We start from the raw sequence: 22,743 nt of genomic DNA, 5'->3' as shown, positions 1-22,743 counted from the left end.
GAGTAAAATAAAACACGGGCAGACTTCAGACATAGTTTATTAATGACTTGCGATGGAATGCGGTTTGAAATTAGCATGAAAGGGCTTATTTTCAAAGGAGGCTCAGACTCAATCTTATGACTGATATTTATAGCCACAAGTACAGGGTGTGAACATGCAGTATTTTATATTTTTTTGGTGACTACTTGTTTACCATATCATTGAGCACAAATATATTCTGCTGATAAAACTGAATATGCTTCACCTTCAACTCCAACACACTTTATATTAGATTGTTCCATCTTTTCTATCTTGTACGTATATATCTTGATTATTTTTTAAATTATTATAATTATTGTTAATGTACTTTTCTTTCCTTTGTTTTGTTCTTTGTTTCAAATATGTTTGTTTTTCTTTGTGGCATCCAGTGTGGACAGCAAAGTAAGAATTTCATTGTACATGTTTCATGTTTCCTTACTGAGCACATGATAATAAACACTTTGAATCTCTTCTGTGCTCAACTCAGCTTTGAAAAGAGGAAACAGGGTTAGAAAAGAGGGAACTTTGAGAAAGAGGTTTCTTTCTCTGTACTGAAGGCAATGAGGAAGAAGGGAAGGCTCTGCTGCCTCTGTCCCCCCCTAACCCCCCCTCATTAAAAATGAACCCCATTGAGTGGCAGAGACAGAGCAACCATGAGACAGCGAGGAACAAAGCTGTGACAGGCCTGAAGCAGCTACCTCTCTGTGTGACAACACACACATCTCAGCCTGACAGCAGATAACACAAGAGGAAGCCCCCCCAACCACCACCACCACATACACCCAAAGGGCCGGATTCACTAAGATCTGAAGTAAAGGGTGGTAATACAGTTGCTTCCCGAAATCCTTTAGTGATGCAGTTTCCTTATCTGCTGCGAGGAATTGACTTGCGTGCATGTGTGTGAGTGAGTCAGGGACCCGCGGAGGACAGTTGTGCATGCACGCGGGTGGTCGCTGTGCAGCAGGAGACTTTTTTTTTAAGGGAAAAGATACTACACTTGGAGGAAGAACTGCAAACAACAAAAGACCTATTACTTCACTGAGGAGTTTCCTGGTCTGGGTAAGTACTTCCATTTCTTACTACCACAAACACACATTCCCATATATCTGTTTTATACCCATTCAGAAACAAATCAAGCACCTCCAATACCACAAGAGGACAAGTGAACAGATCCCATCAGCAAGCCAGATGACTAAAACTGCTAGAACTACACTGTCACTCACTAAACACTAACCCTCACCATTACTGAACAATATATATTTATCCTTGTCCAGAAGTGTTGCGGCGGGCGGATTCTCCTACTACTTTTTTTCTGACCGCCTTCTACTCTAAAACATGTTCATAAATTATTCCTTACTCCTTTAGCACCGAAAGAATATCTGTAATATTACATGAATTACTGTAAAAGTCACGTTTTTCTATTACCTCTGTCTGCTAGCACATAGCATCTCTTCTTCACTGCTAGAATATCTGCATCCCAACAGACCACTGGATTACCAGCGCCCTCTGCTGGTCCAAACAAACATCTGACGTAAATAAAGTGAAATTTTTTTAAGGCACAAAATACATTTTCAGTTGCACTTTGAAAAAGAAAAAATAACTATTATGCAGTTTTGCATTGTTTACTATAGAACCAGAATTTAAATTAATAGGATTCTTCTTCCTTTGTATTATTTCTTTATTTATTTCATCCAAGTTTTTTTTTTAGTTAAATTGCATTGTTTTGAATAGTTTATCAAGAGATTCATTTGACAATGAAAAATAAAAGGAAAATAGTACAGTATTTTCTAGTTTTTTTCCCAAAAAAAATAAAGGAATATTTTTCAGTCATCATTTGTCTACAGTCCCATTTTATAAATAAATCGTGAGAGAATCGTATCGTGAACCCAGTATTGTGAATCGAATCGTATCGGGAGTTGAGTGAATCACTACATCCCTATCAACCATAAATACCCTTTAATTATCCTCAAAACAGAAATCTAACCACATTTTGCCTTCAAAACACTGTTACTGTATGATGCTGTTACATTACTGTATTTGCTTTTTCCCAATGGCTAAAAAAGCAAAAGGCATCTCCCTACAGTGTCCTTCCTTAAAGCCAAAATATATGAAAACACAATAGGTATCACTCTACACATTTCACAACAAACCTAAATGTCCCTGTCGTCCCACACAACCTCATTTGGCCATCCATGAAAAAGTTACTTAATCTCCCACTTTTCTATAGCAATACAATACATACTTCCTATGGGCACCGCACTAGTTTATTTAATAAAAGCCTTAGATGTCATGGATATAATGAAAAGAGTGGATGGATGGAAGCAAAAACATAAGGATATTCACACAAACTTATTACACACACGGCAAACAGAACAGGTTTCATCGGGACATGAAGCACCAGAGCTTGACTAATGACGCAAAAATTATGTTAAGTGAAACCATGTGTTATTGTCCAGCTGCTGCCTCAAAACTACAATCAAAATAAAAGTGAAAACAGTTCTCATGTGGTCTTCTATGTTGTAGCCGAAAAGAAATGGTTTGTTGTGTGTTTTTTACCAATCAGAACCCTTTCCAGACCTAAAGCGGAAATGAAAAATGCCGAATAACCCTGTTTTCCATGTAAACCCCAATTTGGAATTACTATTTCCATGTAACCACAAAGCAGAACACTTTAATTCCAAATTATTTAATTCGGAATAACTAATTCCGAGTTAGAAGACATCATGTAACCGTGGCCACTGTCAGCTTTACCTGCTGCACCCTGCATACAGCTCCTCCAGCGCTGGCTGCAGTCTGGAGCCACTGAGAGCTTCACACGCAGCGTTTTGCTGCTGCTGGGGGAGTGGTTGACAGAAGCATCCACCACCTCATATATGGTGTGAAGGAGGCTTGTGATGTCCTGGAGGGAAAGAAGAACAGAGAAGGCCATCAATTGGAGCTTTTAGTTATTGGAATTATCATCATTTTAGATTAAAATTCAAAAAATTTCATTTTTAAAAACTTTCTTCATTTTTATTTTTGAAGAATCCCTCAGGAAAAAACTAAGTTTATCAAAGCAAAATATATCAATGTCACAAATACAGTATTTCTACATTCTACCAAAAGTGCAGATCTAATCCATGTCTGCCAAATGTGTTAATGCACCTGTTTCACCCTGTGAGATATTTAGAATGTTTTTTTTGCAAGTGGAAATAGAGACCGACACCGTGTTTCCCTCCAAAATATGTTTCAAATTGACAAAATTGAGTGCTTAATATTAAATCAAAATTAACTCGAAAGTTGTTGCACGTGAGCAAACACCTTACTCCACCCCATATGGTGCCTATAAAAGGTACAGTGAACGCCCTTAATGAATATTCACTAATATTTCACGGTGGGCCAAGGGGGAAAACGAGCAAATAAAACAAATTTGACTCAAGGTGAGGTGGAGGTATTAATTGTTGAGGGGGACACACGAATGAGAGAATAATTTGGTGACAGTGCGCATTATGATTGCCAGAAAGGCAGATTGCGTTGCATTGCCTCAGAGCATCAGACTGTAACTGAGGTGAAAAAGAAATGGTCAGACATAGAAGTGGAGGAGAAAATGTGTGTCACTCTCCATAAGAAGAACGTCTGTTCAACAGGGCGCATTGGAGCTCAGCCTCACAGACAAAAAGCTGGAAGATCACCATCTGTGTTGTAATGGTGGCTGAGGATGACACAGATGCAAACGGGACATATTATGAAAAATCGACTTGTGACATATGAGGTAACTTGAGTGTCCATCGGCACACAAAATGTGAAATAAAACCATCCAGTCATTTGTTTGTGGTCGGTGTAAGTCTTATAACACAGATAAAATTGCTGTTTCAAATTTTGTGATGTCACAAGCTAAATCGGGAAAGAAAATACCCTCCCCTCCGCTGGTAACTCCACCCATGGACTCCACCCTCAACCTGATGAAAACTTTTGCAAAAGTCCGCCATTGTTTTTCTCGCTAGCGAAGGAGTGAAGGTGCGTTCACACCGAACGCAACTGTAGTGACACTTCAATCGCCCGTGATGAGTCGCTTGAACATAGTGGTGCTTTTTGTTCACTCCATCACTCCAGTGAACTGTGTGTGTGTGTGGGTGTGTGTGGAGCCGGGTGAAAGGGGAGAGAGAAGGCTGATCACTTCTTCTCCGGCCGTATGTTTACAGCATTTACAGTATCATTAACAGCTCCGCTTTTACGGTTGAAATGATCAACTAAGTTACTGTAATTTAGACCACGGGAAACTAATTTAAAAGGTGAAAAATTGGTATAACATGTCCCCTTTAATTTAAAGTAAAACCATACAGTGTTTTTTATCAGTCCCAGGGTGTTTACTGGTTGGTACTGCTGGGGTGAGTGAGGCCAGGGGCACTGTAGCGTCGTTCGCCTTCTCACAGCTCTGCGTTCACCTTCCCACCACAGCATCTCGTCCTCACGGGGGAAGAAAGGTTTTGCTGGTCTCTGCAGCCAACTGATCAGCAGTTTTGCACAATGATCATGTGATTTTCATATATAACGTGGTGTGAAATGTCTTTCCTTTCATCCTTCTCCTGTTGGGGTCGGAGTTTCCTGTTTCTCATGATCTAGTGCATACGGCAGGGTCAGGGCTGCCATGGAGGTGCGAACATTATCACGCCAAGTTTTCACCAAGTGTGAACAAATGTAATTCAGTGCGCCCAACATCATCATCAGTAGTTTTGCTATGGAAGTAGCACAGCTTTCCCATCAAAGCGTATTTGACAGAACTGCTGAGAATTAAACCCCAGCCACACAAAGGCAACAACTGCAGGAATCCTTTTTTTTTTTATCCAACATACCTCATGTGACTCATAAAAGGGTCTATTATTGTGAATTCTCCAGGGAGCTGCTACATACGGCTTTTTAAAACATAGACAGATGAAATAAAATAATAAAATAAGGTGATATAAAACATTCCTGTGTCATTTTTGGTTTGCTTTAGTTTTTTCTTTTCTTTCGTGTGAAAAGATTAAAAGTGAAGGAAGCTTTACTCCTTCTCCTCCTTCAAGGCGCTGCCGCTTGCCGTCTCATGAGCTGTGGAGGCAGAGGCAATGCCAGAAAATGTGCACAGCCAACCACACAGAGGACGGCTTCAGTCTCTTTGCGCCCCATTCAAGTTGTTCTCAAAAAACAACGGGCCTATCTGGATATTCCCTCAGATCTTTACGAGGCAGACGCAAGCCACAAGGTGCCTCAAGGGAGCGGAAACACAAACTTTGCCAGGTTTGGCTCCCAGTGAGAATGGTTGCTATTGGGTGTGGTGGCAGAAAAGGGAAGCTATTGATTTGCTCTCAAAAGGAGGCAATATGCTGTTTCCAGTCTCCGTCTGCGGTTGTCTTCAAACAGCCATTTTGAAAGGTGTTGATGAAGGAAAGACGTAAAAACTGTAAATGTTGAGTGAAAGCCGACAGCTGCACGACCACGACTGCTGAAGTGAAACTTTTCTACACCGCTTGGCAAATAAGAAAAAAGAAATCAGCTAAGGTATCAAATTTGTAAAGCTCTAATTATAGTAAATTGTCATTATGGTGGCCTATCTGAATGTGCTGCTGCTCTAATAGCTTGTTATAAGGTAGAGGGTTTTTAATGAGGTTTTCTATTTAAAACTGCTGGAGATGAAGGCTTTTCATCCAATTAAGACATAGTGTAGGAATCACAGATCACATTTAAAAAATCATCAGTTGAAATAAATATGTAAAAGGTTTAAATTGCCATTTGAAAGTTTGTTTTGATCTCCACTGTAAACACTGTCTTATTGACAATAATATAATTGCACTTTGAATGCATTTCCATTGAACATTTTGGGGTTTTGGGGAGGAGCCTCGTAACTCCCATGAAATCTCATCCTGTGAGATTTCGCTGCAGAAAGACGGACGCTCCTTTGCTGTTTCACGTTTAATGTGGCAGTAATAATTAAATAAAATGCTTAGAAATGTCCCAATCTCTTCTGTTTACACGTACCACATCATGTTCTCTCGGGGAGCAGTGGTCATGAGACCAGATACCTTACGTCATGTGACATGTATTAGCCGAAAAAGTGTTTCCATTGCCCTTTTGCGAAACATTTAAATAAAACATCTGAAAATCCTCCTCATAAAAGCATAAAAACTTTTTAGGGATATTTGAGTGTTTTTTCCCCGAAATGCAGGTGTTTTCATTAGCAGTTTTTATTGTGCTATTTAGATTTTGTGCATTTCCAAGGTTAATGAAAATGCAGCTATTGTCTGAAAAGGTTCATGCACTGCATTGTGGGATATGGAGTTCTTAAACAGATGCATAGAAGTGTTTTTCCTTCATTCATACAGTGATCATCCTTGGGCCTAATTTATTAACCGTTCATACGCTAGTCGGATGTACGACCATATTCATGCAAGCTTATGTATTCATCATCTTTGTCGTGATCATACGCTAGAATCAGATCTCACGTTAAGTCTGACCTCATGTACGCAAATCTGAGTGTGTGGATTTGTGGTGCAGCACAGCAAAATCTGATTAATAAAACAAATGAAACTAAGTAAAATGATTTTTTTTAAACACCCACATTATTACTGATGCCACTTTTTGGTTGCCCTTCCACAGAATACTTAAACCCGCAGGCAAATCTTGCTACTGAGCAGGTGCGTATAGGTTCAATATAAGTCACAATACAGCGCTGCTTCAGCTCCATCTTAAACCAGCAGGGGGAACGCTGCTGTACCCCAGAGAGAGTGTGTGACATTATTTTAACCTGTTTAGTTTTGCACAACAGCGCATTATATAAATGGAGCTTCTTTTGACGTGTCACTAGGCCTGAGGAGCCAAAGCACAGGAACCTTTGCAAATGCGCTGCATTATTTAGTCAGTAATGTGACAAAGTATTCGAGGTGAAATAGGGCCAACACTTAGTTAAACATTTATTTCAATACTTTTATTGTTATTTATTTCCTCCAGTGTGCGGAGAACCAGTGTCGGCGTCATGGGGGGGCATTTGCGGGCCGTGCCCCCACTGCTGACCTACTGTGCCCCCGCCACCCCACTCTTCCTACTCTACAGGGGGAGCTTTTTATGACTCAAAGAGAGCTGATTGGCGATTGCAACTGACTGTCCATTGACTGACAGCGCGGAGCCTGCTCTGTTGATTCACGTGACGTCGCTCACATTGCTGCATCGCGAGAGTGCAAAATTCAGATGCAGGAAGTGAAGATGCTTGAGAGTCTGCCATCTGAAATAATGAAAATGCACATTTTTCGTGGAATTTACGACTGATCCAATCATTCTAACCGAGAAAAGGAAAATACATTTTTTACCGAAGATTGTCGTTCACAAAGATGAAAACTGTAAATAGCTCACAAACAATGCAGTAAAAAAGTGGATTTTAAAGCTACTTCTGCTGACGCCCGTGTTTGTAGCGATGACTTTGTCAGAGGTATGTTGGCGAGCTGTGTGCTACTCAGAGCAAAGCGTTCTTGTGCCCCCCCGTAGTTTTGTTAATGCCCTCACATTTAATATTGTCTAGCGGCGACTCTGCGGAGAACTGAGGCCGATAAACAGCATATTTCCTAGTGTCTCTCCAGGATCTGTGCCATGATGAAACAATTTTCTTGGCCTAAATGTAAAGATTGTCTTACTCAATTAGCAGACATAAGCTTTTAGGCTGCGGGTGAAATTAAATGTCACTTCAATCATCAATAGACAATGGTTAAGTTAGTTATGAGAACTGTATCCAAACCTCAGCTGGAGTCTGTTCCTGTACACCAACACTGTTCACTGCCTGCTTTATTCTATTCCACAGAGCATTTTATGAGTTCCTTTAATTCCAGTTTTCACGGTTCCAAAAAGCAGATCTTTGTTTTGCTCCACCTCAAATGTGAAGATGCTGATTTTCCATCTTGAACAAGTTTCTTTTCTTGGAAGTGTTTGTCTGACATCAGTGGGTGGGGCCTCTGAAGCAGGATTATTTAGGGGCGTAACATGTTAATGACGATCAAATTCAGCCGCAAAAACAACCTCCATAGCGGAGGAAAACTATTTACGCTTAAAGTAGAGAGACGATTTGGAGAGCCTAAAAAATATTAATATCCATCAACAGGAAATCATTTCTTCCTGTGGTGATTAATCTCCAGATCTCCTCACTTTTCCCTGACAGCTTCTTGATTGTTGTATATATCTGTATTATATTTGTACATTTGTATATTATTATTATATTTCTACTGTAATGTGTGCACTTGCATTTAATCCTTATTTCATTAATGGTTTTTTACTTAATTATGGGAATGTAACAATTCACTCAACTCCCGATACGATTTGATTCACGATACTGGGTTCAAGATACGATTCTCTCACGATTTATTTTACAAAATGGGACTGTAGTCAAATGATGACTGAAAAATATTCCTTTATTTTTTTTGGGAAAAAAACTAGAAAATACTGTAATATTTTCCTTTTATTTTTAATTGTCAAAAGAATCCCTCGATAAACTATTCAAAACAATGCAATTTAACTAAAAATAAATCTTGAATGAAATAAATAAAGGAATAATACAAATGAAGAAGAAGCTTATTAATTTAAATTCTGGTTCTATAGTAAACAATGCAAAACTGCAGAATAGTTCTTTTTTTTTTTTTTAAAAGTGCAACTGAAAATGTATTTTGTGCCTTAACAATTGGACTTTAAAAAAAAAAAGTCCTTGCACTGATTTACGTGAGATATTTGTTTGGACCAGCAGAGGGCGCTAGTAACATCTGCTGGTCAGTTGGCATGCAGCCAGTAGTGGTCGGTTGGCATGCAGCTAATTTAGCAGTGAAGAAGAGATGCTATGCTAGCAGACAGAGCTAATTGAAAAACGTGACTTTTACAGATATTCGCGTAATATTACAGATATTCTTTCAGTGCTAAAGGGGTACGGAATCATTTATTAACATGTTTAAGAGTAGAAGGCGGCCAGAAAGAAAGTAGTAGCAGATTCCGACAAGAGAAGGAATAATATATATATAGCGCCCTCTGCTGTTTAAAAAAAGAATTGCGATTCAATTTTCAAAGTATCGGTCAATCGTGATACCTATGAATCGATTTCTAACTGCCTTACGATTAATCGTTACATCCCTACTTAATTATGCACGTTTTCTATTTTCTTTTTTTCGTTTAGCATTTCTTCTTTTTATTTGTAATATTTCTTAAAGTCTGTATAAAGCAGAGATACATGTGTGTTATGAGTTTGTCACACCACAGAAACATGTGTCATTGACCACTGAGCCAAATGAAAAAATGTGGTAAGTATATAAAATTAGGTCTCAAATCATGGAAAAACAAGCACTTCTCTCTGCTCTGAAACGCTGGGGGCATGTCAGTTAGAGGCGCTGGAATCACGCCCACGTGCGGGAAAGGTGCTGCACCCGTGTACTGTGTCTATGGCAGAGAGCAGTGTGAAAGTGGCTCCAGTGTCGATAGTGCTTCTCCCATTGCTCGGATTGGGCCAAACAAGGTGTCAGCGGAAAAGTCTAATCCGCCCGAGTCTGAATATGTGCATCTTTCCCGGGTGGAGCTGTGCCCGTTAGAGGCAAAACACAGAATTGCAGTGCAAAAAAAGTGCTCATTTCATGGAAAATGTGGCACCAGTGCACGCATTTTATTCCCTTGAGTCCAAATATGTGGTTTGTTTTAGGCTAGGGGCCGAATTGCGCCCGCTGGAGGCTCCGTAATGCAACACGGCCATGATTTCTGACCCGCCCATTAAATCCTGAACACAGAAATTTGAAACACAGTTTGTGAAGCCTAGCTCCACAATTAAATCATAAATGGTTGAATGGCTTTTTACATGTTTTGAGGAAATACATTTATGACCTATTTAATGTGTTTAGAAGAAAATGGCTGAATTTGCTTTATACAGTCTTTAAACCTATGTAACAAAGTATTTTACCCCGGGGATCAAGAAAGTATTTCTTATACCGTAAATCTATCAATTAAGAAAAACATAAAGTTTTTGAAAAGCAAACAGAAAGTGAAAAACAGGGTAATACTTGCTAAAAGTTTGTGAGTTCTAGGTGAATTGGGGTGCAACACAATGTGACAAAGCTGTGTTTCCATTACCCTTGGAAATGTGCAAAATCTAAATAGCGCAATAAAAACAGGTAATGGTAACACCTGAGATTCGAAAAACAGTCAAATATCGCTGAACATTTTTCATGCTTTCATGAGGAGATAATTCAGACGTTTCGATATTGAAAAAAAATATTTGCAAAAAAAAAAAAACTTTCAATGGAAACACGTTCAAAGCCCAATTATACTTAGAAATGTCGCTTTTATTTTGCTAAAATCTGTAATGGAAGCCCAGCTATAGACATTGACATATCCAGACAGTGAAAGCTGACTCAGCATGCAGTAAACATGCAATTCTACATTAATCTGCTGTCTGACACCAGCTCTCCAGCTTTTTTTTTTTTTTTTTTTTTTGGTTAGAAGACTTATGGAGAGTTATATTTCCTTAGTGGAGACAATGACATGTCTTACCTCTCTGGTGACTTTGCCATTGTTGTCAAAGTCGTACAAAGTAAAGGTCCACTCCTGCCTGTTGTCCTCTTCCACTGACACAGCGCACTCCAATTCCTAATACACAGTGCAACAAGTGTGAGTGTGTGTGTCGGGGGGGTGAAACCATTCTAAATTCATGGGCACCAGTCCATCGCAAGTGTACCTGCCTACCAAACGTTCACTAAACTTACCTAATTTAAGTAGTTAGGTGAAGTGGCAAGTGTGGCGTGAATGAAGCTATAGCAATCAGGTCCCTACTACGTAGTAGGGATGTAACTATTAATCGTAAGGCAGTTAGAAATCGATTCATAGGTATCACGGTTCACATCGATGCTCTGAAAATTGAATCGCAGTACTTTTTTTTTTAAACAGCAGAGGACGCTATATATCCTTCTCGTCTAAAAGTGTAAGCGGCGGGCGGAATCTGCTACTACTTTCTTTCTGGCCGCCATCTACTCTTAAACATGTTCATAAATGATTCCTTACCCCTTTAGCACCAAAAGAATATCTGTAAAAGTCACGTTTTTCAATTAGCTCTGTCTGCTAGCATAGCATCTCTTCTTCACTGCAAGGATAACTTTTAAAAAGAAAAGGAACTATTATGTAGTTTTGCATTGTTTACTATAGAATCAGAATTTAAATTAATAGGCTTCTTCTTCATTTGTATTATTCCTTTATTTATTTCATTCAAGATTTATTTTTAGTTAAATTGCATTGTTTTGAATAGTTAATCAAGGGATTCTTTTGACAATTGAATATGAAAGGAAAATAGTACAGTATTTTCTCCCCCAAAAAAATAAAGGAATATTTGTCTACATTCCCATTTTGTAAAAAAAATCATGAGAGAATCGTATCGTGAGCCCGGTATCGTGAATCGAATTGTATCGGGAGCTGAGTGAATCATTACATTCCTACTATGTAGCACCGTCTGTTTGTGACATGTAAACACAAAATTGTTAGGTGCTTACGCGTGTATGCGTACACACGTGAATGCGTGCACGTCTGTAAGTGTGTGAGAGTGTAGTGTTGTATCCTGTCCAATCACAGCAACAATCTGAGTCAATACCACTCTATGGATGGGTGTTGTGACACAGACTGTAGCCAGACTAAATGGTGGGCCGTTATACACTCACACACACACTTACATAACTGCACACCCAAGCACCAAATATTTGTGTTCACATGTCACGTAACGGTGATCAATAGTGAAGGGCACCCGATCGCTATAGCTTCACTTACGCCACACCTGTGTCTACGTGTGACTGATATATTTATGTTTGTTAGATGCACATCCAGGTGTGGCGTATGTGTGCATTGTTGGACTGGTGCGCATGAATTTAGAATGGATCCACCCCCCATAGAGTGTGTGTGTGTGTGTGTGTGTGTGTGTGTGTGTGTGTGTGTGTGTGTGTGTGTGTGTGTGTGTGTGTGTGTGTGTGTGTGTGTGTGTGTGTGTGTGTGTGTCATATGTTCCATTCTGTGTTGACACTCACTTCAAACTGAAGCTGTTTCTGTGGGCCTGTAGGATGATGGCTGTCCTTCTCCTGCATCTTTTCTGCTACACAGCAGCTATCCGTCTTCTCAGGGGGTAAAGCCACTGCACAAATGCACAAAATCACACGCAAAGATCAAACGGCGAGTCTGAGGATGATTCTTAGTACACAATGAAGTTCAAAATCCCTTATTGTGGAATATAGCAATCACAAACAAGCTCTGTGACACACAGAAATGCTCCTAGTCCATGGATTACTCGTACATCTCATCTCACTGCTTTTTTTCTCTAAACCAGTGGTTCTCAAACTTTTTTGGCTCAAGAACCTCCTTTCTCTTACTTTTGAATCACAGTACTCCATTTGTCCAACCAGAACATTTTGCTCAGAATTCTGTAAAAAAAAACAACTATAGAGCATCATGATGCATGAATGAGTGAGAACACACATTTTTAAAAATCTAATTTTGTAAATATATGGAATTAAACAGTATTCATTTTTGTGTGTTCTTGTCATTTTGTGAGTTGCTGGTAATCTTTATAATATATCTAACGTCATGATAAAACCCCATATTTGTTGTAATGTTTTCATTTGTTAATTTTCCTCTAGCTCTCTCTCTCTTTCTTTAAAGAGTAACTAAACCCCAAATCCACTTTTTTCTGCTGAATACACATATATTTGGATATGAAGTAGTGCTGTTGATGGATCCTAGTCCAACTTTAAACTTTTAATTTTGCACATTTAGTTGTAAAATGTCAGTTACTGCCATCTTAGGGTTGAACGCTGGCTATAGTTGCATAACCCATTATACTGCTTCACACCATTTACATTGATGTCTACCCCAAATATATACATATATGCCCCACTATATATATATATATATATATATATATATATATATATATATATATATATATATATATATATATATATATATATATATATATATAGTGGGGCAAAAAGTATTCAGTCAGCCACCAATTGTGCAAGTACTCCCACTTAAAAAGATATGAGAGGCCTGTAATTTTCATCATAGATATACCTCAACTATGAGAGACAAATTAAGGAAAAAATCCAGAAAATCACATTGTAGGATTTTTTTTTTTTCAAAATTCTTTTTATTAACTTTTTCCAACAGTTTTATACAAATCACTTACATGTATACATCCATACATTGTAGGATCTTTAATGAATTAATTGGTAAATCCATTAGTAAAATAAGATATTTGGTCACCTACAAACAAGCAAGATCTCTGGCTCTCACAGACCTGTAACTTCTTCTTTAAGAGGCTCCTCTGTCCTCCACTTGTTACCTGTATTAATGGCACCTGTTTGAACTCGTTATCAGTATAAAAGACACCTGTCCACAACCTCAAACGGTCACACTCCAAACTTCACTATGGCCAAGACCAAAGAGCTGTCAAAGGACACCAGAAACAAAATTGTAGACCTGCACCAGACTGGGAAGACTGCAATAGGTAAGCAGCTTGGTGTGAACAAATCAACTGTGGGAGCAATTATTAGAAAATGGAAGACATACAAGACCACTGATAATCTCCCTCAATCCACGGCTCCGTGCAAGATTTCACCCCGTGGGATCAAAATTACCACAAGAACGGTGAGCAAAAATCCCAGAACCACACGGGGGGACCTCGTGAATGACCTGCAGAGAGCTGGAACCAAAGTAACAAAGGCGACCATCAGTAACACACTACGCCGCCAGGGACTCAAATCCTGAAGAGCCAGATGTGTCCCCCTGCTAAAGCCAGTACATGTCCGGGCCCGAGAGCATTTGGTTGATCCAGAAGAGGATTGGGCAAATGTCATATAGTCAGATGAAACCAAAATAGAACATTTGGGTAAAAACTCAACTCGTCGTGTTTGAAGAAGAAAGAATGCTGCGTTGCATCCAAAGAACACCATGCCTACTGTAAAGCATGGGGGTGGTAACATCATGCTTTGGGGCTGTTTCTCTGCAAAGGGACCAGGACGATTGATCCGTGTAAAGGAGTGGCCTAGCCAGTTTCCAGATCTTAACCCCATAGAAAATCTTTGGAGGGAGTTGACAGTCCGTGTTGCCCAGCAACAGCCCCAAAACATCACTGCTCTAGAGGAGATCTGCATTGAGGAATGGGCCAAAATACCAGGAACAGTGTGTGAAAACCTTGTGAAGACTTAAAGAAAACGTTTGACCTGTCATTGCCAACAAAAGGTACATTACAAAGTATTGAGATTCATTTTTATTATTGACCAAATACTTATTTTCCACCATAATTTGCAAATAAGATCATTGCAAATTCTACAATTTGATTTTCTGGATTTTTTTTTTCTCATTTTGTCTCTCATAGTTGAGGTATACCTATGATGAAAATTAAAGGCCTCTCTCATTTTTATTGTGAGAGTACTTGCACAATTGGTGGCTGACTAAATACTTTTTTGCCCCACTGTATAGATTGTAGGTGTGCAACTTTTTAATTTTTTTTTATGATTGCTATTTATGATAAACCTTAAATGCAGAAAATGTCAGTATACTATATTTGTATACATGCATTTTTACAATCCAGATTCTTCCAACATCAGTCAAAGTCTTGGGTTCTCAAAGTACCTTTTCACACTATATACCTAACATTTTCACATAATCAAATTTGCTTTCCCCATCTAATAATTAATAATTCATGAAAAAGAGTAGAAATCCAGAATGTGCGACGGCCCCAAACCTCCAAAGGCAAAAGCTCCATCATCTGCAGCGCTGATGTTAAAAGTGGTTTAAGGCTCTTAGCTACGGTCTGTGTCTCCCAAAGGGCTCACAAAGAGAGAGGATGTCAAACATGAAACTGAATGGCACACTATGCCTAAAACATGATAGAATATGGCAAATGACTTTTGAATATAAATGGTAGAACAGGAACACGCTAACATCAAAAGGTCTATAGGATGCCCCTGAGCAATGAGCCCAATACAACAGAGCTCATCAGTGGATTGGAATGACAGCCACCACACGTGAACGTTCAGACATACAGCATCAGCAGACAGTCCACTGGGAGGGCTGATGTCCCACATTTACCAGTTTGATCACTGCATCAACCTTTGTGGATTAGTGGCAATTCCAAAGTTCACTGAAATAACTTCCTAAAGACAGGGTTCTTCAAGCTGTGAAGAGTCTTGGTGATGGGCACAGTCACCTTATTTTATAGTTTCTACAAGCTTCTGCACACATGCAGCTCCTCACTACTCTATGGGGTGACTTCACTAAAAGTTTATGGGTATTAAAACGTGTGCAAACGTCACTCAATGTGCTAATAAGGGGTACAAACCCCAGGGAATCAGGACAGCGCATGTTCAGCACGTCACAATGCACCCACAATCCACTTAGCAAGTTTTGTTCTGATGAATATACTGTATAATGTAGGCAAATCTCATAAGGGGTACAAAAAAATGGGAAGGGGAAATGCAATTAAATTAATGCAGTGCAGACGCAATGCAATTCATCAAATCTGGAACTGTTTGCAGTGACTGTTTCTGCGCTAAAAACAGTACGACCCACAGGCAGGTGTAAACTCACATACAGAGATCATGACTACAGTAAATGTTGAACACAAAACACTGCAGAGATGAAAAAAATGCTCCAGTTAATCTTTCAAGTATAATAAAATAATAAAAATAAAACAATGGTCAATATTACCAGCCACTGCAAGAAAATGTAGAGTAAAGTGTGCGTGAGAGAAAAACAGCTGAACATGAGGCTGCCCGTGTGGAGTCTGGTGAGAGTCGCTGTGCACGGAGCTCCATGGATGTTGCTCCGGACGCAAGGCTCCACGGAGCTCCTGTGTCTATATTTCTCTCCATGTTTTGATTCAAACTCTCTTGTTGTGTTGATGGCAAGGAGCGTCAGACCAGAATCAGCTGATCAGCTGCGTAATTTACATCGCGATGGAACAAAATTCACATATCAGAGTGTGGTGACAGCGCTACTCAGGAGCTCAGACCTGCTGGATGATGGTCAGTAGATTATCTTCAAATGGTGCTGATCGACTGATTGACAGACTCTGTTGCTGCATTTACTCAGATCAATGGCATCAACAGATCAATAGGATGGTTTCTGTCCAAATCTGCCTGTTTTCCATGGACTGATCAGAGCAAATTTACAGGAACTGGCGAAGCAGCCACATGAAATAGGGGGAAAAATATAATTACGTTTTTATTAATCAACTTTTTTATTTGTTTATTGTGTTTTCTAAATTATTAAATAAAGAAGTCCATCTGCCTCCAATTTAACTTCTTCAAATGTCATTTTGTGCTTCTGTGCACTCACCTCTCCATGTTGAACAAGCAAAATGTTCATTTAAATAGGGGGGTCTCCACCACGTCTACACACGCACCAGTTTGCGCTATAATGTTGGTGAATTCCCCACAGCTTTGAGGATTGGCCGATACCAATCATATTTTTTTTCATTATTTTGTAGTGTGGAATGCTAGAAAATGTTTGATCAAGTTATATTATTCAAACAGAAAACAACAGTCAGCGAAAGTAGGTGTCCCTGAAAAAAAAATCAATAAATCTAATTGAAAACTGTACAGTATATATCATAGATTATAGATGAAGGCCAGTAGAATCCAATACAGTGCTGTAAGAGAAGTTATTAAGGATATCTCAATCCAACATCGATATAATTCTGATATCAGCAGAAAAACTATTTATATTTTGAAAAATCAAATTGACGCTTCCTTTATCACAACTTTAAAGCTTACAGAAGAAGCTCAATTAAACCACTCTGAATCAACAAAGCACTGTTCTAGTGCAAGTTAAAGGCTGATGCAACTTTCAACCTTATTGAATCATGATGATTAAAGGGATTTGAGGGCAAACTCAACCTAGTCTAATAGTTTTTTGTCTTTTATTTCTATTTTTTCCCAGTCAGGATTGTTGAATTAACATGTATAAGGTCTAATTTGAAATTAAAGATGTGTTAGTTGACAAAAATCTAGAGTTGCAAAGAGCAAATCCAAAACAGCACAGCAGTGTGGTAAATAACCAATACACACCATAGACACCATAGCATCACTACTAACATAATGGAAAATGAAATACTGTCTCTTTTTTAATATTTTATACCATGTACTTTTATACCGATGAAATTTTTATCCCGACAGACTTTTATCGTATCTTATGTTGTTTTTATGATGACTGTGTCTGTTTATCTTGAATCTTTGAAGTGTAGCTGAATGTTGTTGGGAGGGGCATGTGCAATTTTATTGTACTTGTGCAATAACAATAAAATGAATCTATTCTATTCTGTGTCAAAACTTTCCATTACTCCACACAGATTGCACAGATAATTCAGTTATTTGTTTCTTGTAAATAGTTTAGAGCAGAACTGCATTTACTATTTTGTGTGCTTGGACATTTTCAAATGACAGAACAACTTCATTTTTAGAGCCAGTTATTAAAAAGTTGTTTTAAATCGTATTTAAATGAAATAAAGCATTCACTTCCTTTTAACAGAGGTGTATCCTCCAACCTTCACAGCATGGTGCAGTCAACCCACTCCACCAGTAAAAATAGCGTAACTGTCCCTGCCTCATTGAATGGTTCACATTCTGTATTGAACGTTGGCTGGAGTTATTGCCAGAGGAAATCCTTCTCCGCTTTGAAATCCAGTATTTGTTTGACACACAGGACTGCAGATGAACATAGCATGTAACAGATTTGGTCGGCTCCTTTACAAGCCACTTTGAATTACAGTCAGACACGTTGTGCCATTTCAATATTATGTCCTGCTGTAGCGACATCTCTCTCTTGGCGTTGAGCTCCAACCAATCCAAAGGCAGCCCTATAGGCCACACACGCCCATTAGAGCAAACAGGCCACACCCTCCTCTCTGAGGATCTCTCTCCAACCCTCCGCCTGCTCGCTCCAAACACTTTGAAGTTCTATACTTAAACCTTCTGGAAGAGGATCAAACCGTCTGTAAAACAGAATTGCTAATTAATTAAGCCGAGTCAAATTTGAAACACTGTTTGTTTGCCGGCCAACAGAGCAGACACAACAGCCTCATTTCTTTCCTCCTGATCCAAAGCAGATCAAAGCAGACCTGTCTCATCCTCGGGTAGGGAAAAACGCCAAGAATGAAAGGAATCATCAGCTTTTACCAACTTTTTCTAGGAGCAGGAATTGGGGTCCTGCTGTTTGATCATATGAGGCCCTCAAAGGGAACATTGTATGCAACGGCAAATCTGTTCTGTAGCAGGTCCAATGTGGTGGTGAGATGCTTATCTCATAGCTAATGAAAAGCCGAGGGGAATAGCAGTAATCTGCTATCACCCACCTCCTCTTCTGACCCCCCTCTCCATTGCAAACATAAGCCGGCTCTTTATGAGTGAAGCTGCCGCCGGAGGCTTGGCTGCACATCAGACCTGAGGGGCACCATGAGGGCAGACCAGACTGCCCTGTTCCACACACGTGCACGTTTACTTTTTAGCAGGGTTGGGGTCAATTACATTTTTCAGTTACAATTACATTTCAATTATGCTTACAGTAACCAGCATTTTCTCCAACTTAAAATTCAATTACAAAAGTTTTTTTATCCTCAGAAAATCAATTAATTAATTTATCAATTACTAAAGTTCAATTACAATTAATCACAATTACTGAGTCTGAAATAAATAACCCCATAAAAGTGAACCTTCCTCTTGTGTTAGCTTTCTGTTAGCATCTCTTAATAATAATGATGATACATTTTATTTATAATGCACTTGACTTTATCTTTAAAACAAATCTCAAAGTGCAACAATGGGTGCATAAGAATAAAAGCAGGTTTAAAAGTATAAAACAGAAAACAGAAAGCGAGGAGAACACTCTATGAAAGAGGAAGGTTTTGAGTTGTTTTTAAAGGATTTAACTGTCTGTGGGGCTATGATGTGGTCCGGGAGAATGTTCTAGAGGTAGGGTGCGGATGAGCAGAAAGCATGGTCCCCCATCGTGCAGAGCTTAGTTCAGGGTGTGAAGAGGCAGTTTGAATTGCTTTGAATCAGCTGTAAAATACACTAAAAACACATATATATCATATAATTTATTTTCTATCTATTGGTTACCTTGATAGGCCTCCTAATCAATTAAAATATAGGTTTTAATATTTTTGGTGTGGATTCCTGTGCCTTTTTTGTGTCAGTATACCTTTTTTTTAAAAAATAATTTAAAAGGTAAAATGTGGGAAAGCTTGATATGAAACATATTTTAATAATGTGTAGAACTGTACATAGAACTGTAACATGGTTCCCCAGTTCTGCGTGAAATTATAATTGACAATTTTTATAGAATTTTCATGGCAATTACAATTACAAAGTGAATTATCTAAACTCAATTACAATTTAATTACTATTACGACAGATTTTTTAAATTCCAATTACAATTATTACTATGCTATAATTGTAATTAATGATCAATTATGTGATTGCAATTATAATTGACCCCAACTCTGCTTTTTAGTTTTATAAACACAGGTAAAGGAAAGCTGCACTACACTGTCAGCAATTAAAGTAAACTGTACCTCAATTACTCACGTAGTAAACGGCAAACAGCCAGTACATGACAAGCTAGCGATGCCTAGTACCCGCCTTACACCAAATGGACCAATAGGAAAGTGTCTGGGGCCCTGGCTGTCAGACCCCACTGGCCAAGCTGAAGTGTGCGCAGAACACGTACATGCACGTGCAGCAGTGGTTGATTCAGAGCTGCAGGGAGGGCCAGCTCTAGCTGGGCCCCATAAAAAGGAAACAGGTGAACAGCTCAGACAAATCCACATAGAATAACATTGCAAACAAGTTTAGAGAAGAAATACACTCTGCAAATTACATCTTTAACGTTTTATTCGGCAAACAAAGTTCAGTTTGCAAACTTTAAGTTTCGCTGAACAACATAATTGTGTCCAACACTGATGAGCATAATTCTCCTCTGCACAACAGTGACTTCTGGTGGGGCCATGCCCCACTGGCCCCTAATGCAAAAACGCCACCGTCTGTAATTTAAAAATGGAATTGACCCCAAACTTGGTGCAGTGCCAACTGCTAATGCTACTTTAAAAGCATCAGTCAGTAATTCAATTGAACTATGTGTACATCATATAAAGAACAAGAGAAATACAAAATCCCATTTTGTGGATGACAAGGAAAACATTTTTCTCTATGGGTATAAGATACCCCTTTGCTCCTGGTCAGAGAAACCAATGAAGCAGTTTTTCAACAGCTTTGAGGCAGGAAAGCATTAGGATTATTGGGTAAACGTGGTCAGAGACCTGGGCATTGGTGTCAAACATCTATTCCTAAAATGAAGAGGGGTATTGTCATTCTAAAATTTTTAAACCAGAAAATTGGGTCATCATATGGGAGATGTTGATCAAGTCCTTTAACCCTACTGCTTGTGTTGTACGTCGCTTTGGATAAAAGCATCTGCTAAATGAACTTGTAATCTTGCAATTTTGTAAAATGTTGAAAAAATAGTCCTTAACTGAAGCTTTCAAAATTATATTATACACAGTGAACGGGCGTGGCATCTAGTTTGTCCCTTCTGCTTTGCAAACCTTGGACTTAAGTTAATGCAATGAATTCACATTAAACTCTATTAAAACCTCTAATATCTAATCACACCACACATATATTGTCTAACGATTCAGCAAATGCTGATTTCTTTCCCCCCTCCACCATCCAGGCTGTTTGTCTTTGTTTCTATATTTCTGACTGTGCCTCACGTCCTTTGACGTGTTTAAATAAGAGGAGGAAGCTTTCTCTTCCAAGAGCTCCTAATCCAGGATCACGTCACATCAGCAGGAAGAAACACTGAGGAATGGAGGCATTTTGTGGAGCACCTCTGAGGAGGGGCAGATAGGAAATGAAGGAGGCGGAGAAGCAGGAAGGAAAGTCAAGGGGACTTCATCAACACATGCTTCAGCTTTAAGGAGGATGTAAAGCACCAGGAAAGTCCATTTCCACATAGCATTTGGCTATTTATGTTTCATTTAAATAATATTTTGAAACCAAAAGTTAAACCAATTAATGGAGATGTCAGAGATGGATAATAAAATAGTGAGATCAAAGTCTTACCTTCTAAACGATAATGCTCATCAGCTATTCCTTCAGCACACGCTTCATTTATGGGGCCCTGAAATGAGAAAAAAAAAGAGAGAATACATCACTTTCCTGTCAAATAAAGAAGGCATAGTGTTTTACCAAGTTATCTCCCATAAAATAAATGAATAACTGTTGAAATCCAATAAACAGCTATTGAGCACAAAGTAACTAACCTGTCCACCTTGATTTGTTTTAGCCAATCACACGATAACAAATTATGATGTCGTCATCGGCATGCGGCGCAGAGACGCTGCTACAACAACAAGGCTCCGTTGGTGAAAACGTTCCTTTGGGATAGTATTGCTGGGGTCATTATGTCGTTGAGTGACTTTTGCTGTTTTTGCAACACGTTAACCATCATCCTGAGTCAACATCTTTCTATTTTGATTCGGAGCTATGCTAATAGCGGTAGCCCAGCTAGTTCCTCTCCCCGCAACTGTGCATGTGCCAGTTTTGCATTGATGCTTCTGCCTTCGTCACACATGGATATCCCGCCCTAAACCACAACACTGCCTCACGATTGGTTCTAACCGTTTCGGTTCGGTTTTGAAAGGCAAAGGTGGGAACAGCACAAGATGGATTCTGGTGTTTGTGAACACCAGGAGAATCCATCTTGCAGGCAAAGTTACAAAGGAACCATGACACTTTAGATGCTGTAGATGATGCATATTAAAGTGCCCTCTGCCAGTAATGTATTTGTTCACGTTTATAACTCGGCAAACAATCAAAGTCAGAATGACTAAAGCTATGACTATAGTACATGTCATTTGAATTTAGTTTAGGTGACTGAAAGTAGATAAAAGCTACCAACAATTCTGACTAAAATAATATAATAATCTTTATTTATATACGTAGCACAAAAACAGGATTACAAAGTACTTTACAGAGTAAAAACAATAAAAAGACAACGAATGAGGAAATAAAGTGAGAAATTAAAAACAGGAAACGTGAGGAAAAAAACAGAACAAATAGTAATAAAGATAAAAAATTAAATAAAACAAAGTAAAATTAAGACCATCAGCCAATAAAGAGAAATAAATTTAAACTGTAAGAACAAAAAGAGCCAGAAAACAAGATCATTAAGACAGAAGACAAAAATCAGACTAAAAAGTTAATTGTTTTCATAACCATAACTGGGCTGTTTTGGAAATATGACTGCTGTTGCAGGGTTGTTGTTTTTTTTAAGCCTTTGGTCATTTTCCGTACCGTTCAGCTGGGACCTCCGTCAGTGACTGCATTCCAAAGCCTGGAGGGACATGTGATCCCTCAGCTTTGCTATGGAAAAAGTCTAGCTCAGGTATCCATGTGGCATGACATTCATCTGGCCAGAAAATTCCAGGCTGACTAAGACATAGACGCGTATGCTGCACACACATGATCGGATAAATGCAAAGATGTCTCACACATTTGGCACTCAACAGAAAAAGTCTCTTAATGACAACTTCATTAAACCCACAGCAAACACTTCAGTTAGGCCAGTTAAACCATGTCCTATCGTAATATGGTACATCTGTGGTCATCATTTCTTTGGTTGACTTTCTAAGGAAGGTCAGAACATGTGCAGGACTCAAAT

The 22,743-nt window shown here is 38.9% G+C and overlaps 1 protein-coding gene across 1 annotated transcript in view; it reads right to left on the bottom strand.

Moving 5' to 3' along the window:
* The window catches only part of nkd1 (NKD inhibitor of WNT signaling pathway 1), a 47,328-nt gene that overhangs the window by 3,354 nt on the left and 21,231 nt on the right, over window positions 1-22,743 (bottom strand). The window contains exons 4-7 of the mRNA XM_028442381.1: window positions 21,144-21,201; window positions 12,051-12,154; window positions 10,537-10,632; window positions 2,770-2,917 (exon numbers count right to left, since the gene is read on the bottom strand). Of these exons, the coding sequence (XP_028298182.1) occupies window positions 2,770-2,917; window positions 10,537-10,632; window positions 12,051-12,154; window positions 21,144-21,201 (406 nt within the window). The remainder of the gene's footprint in view (window positions 1-2,769; window positions 2,918-10,536; window positions 10,633-12,050; window positions 12,155-21,143; window positions 21,202-22,743) is intronic.

Source organism: Gouania willdenowi, chromosome 3 (genome assembly GCF_900634775.1).
Source record: "Gouania willdenowi chromosome 3, fGouWil2.1, whole genome shotgun sequence".
NCBI lineage: Eukaryota > Metazoa > Chordata > Actinopteri > Blenniiformes > Gobiesocidae > Gouania > Gouania willdenowi.
The sequence above is the reverse complement of the archived record's forward strand: the minus strand, read 5'-3'. Positions and strand labels throughout refer to the sequence as shown.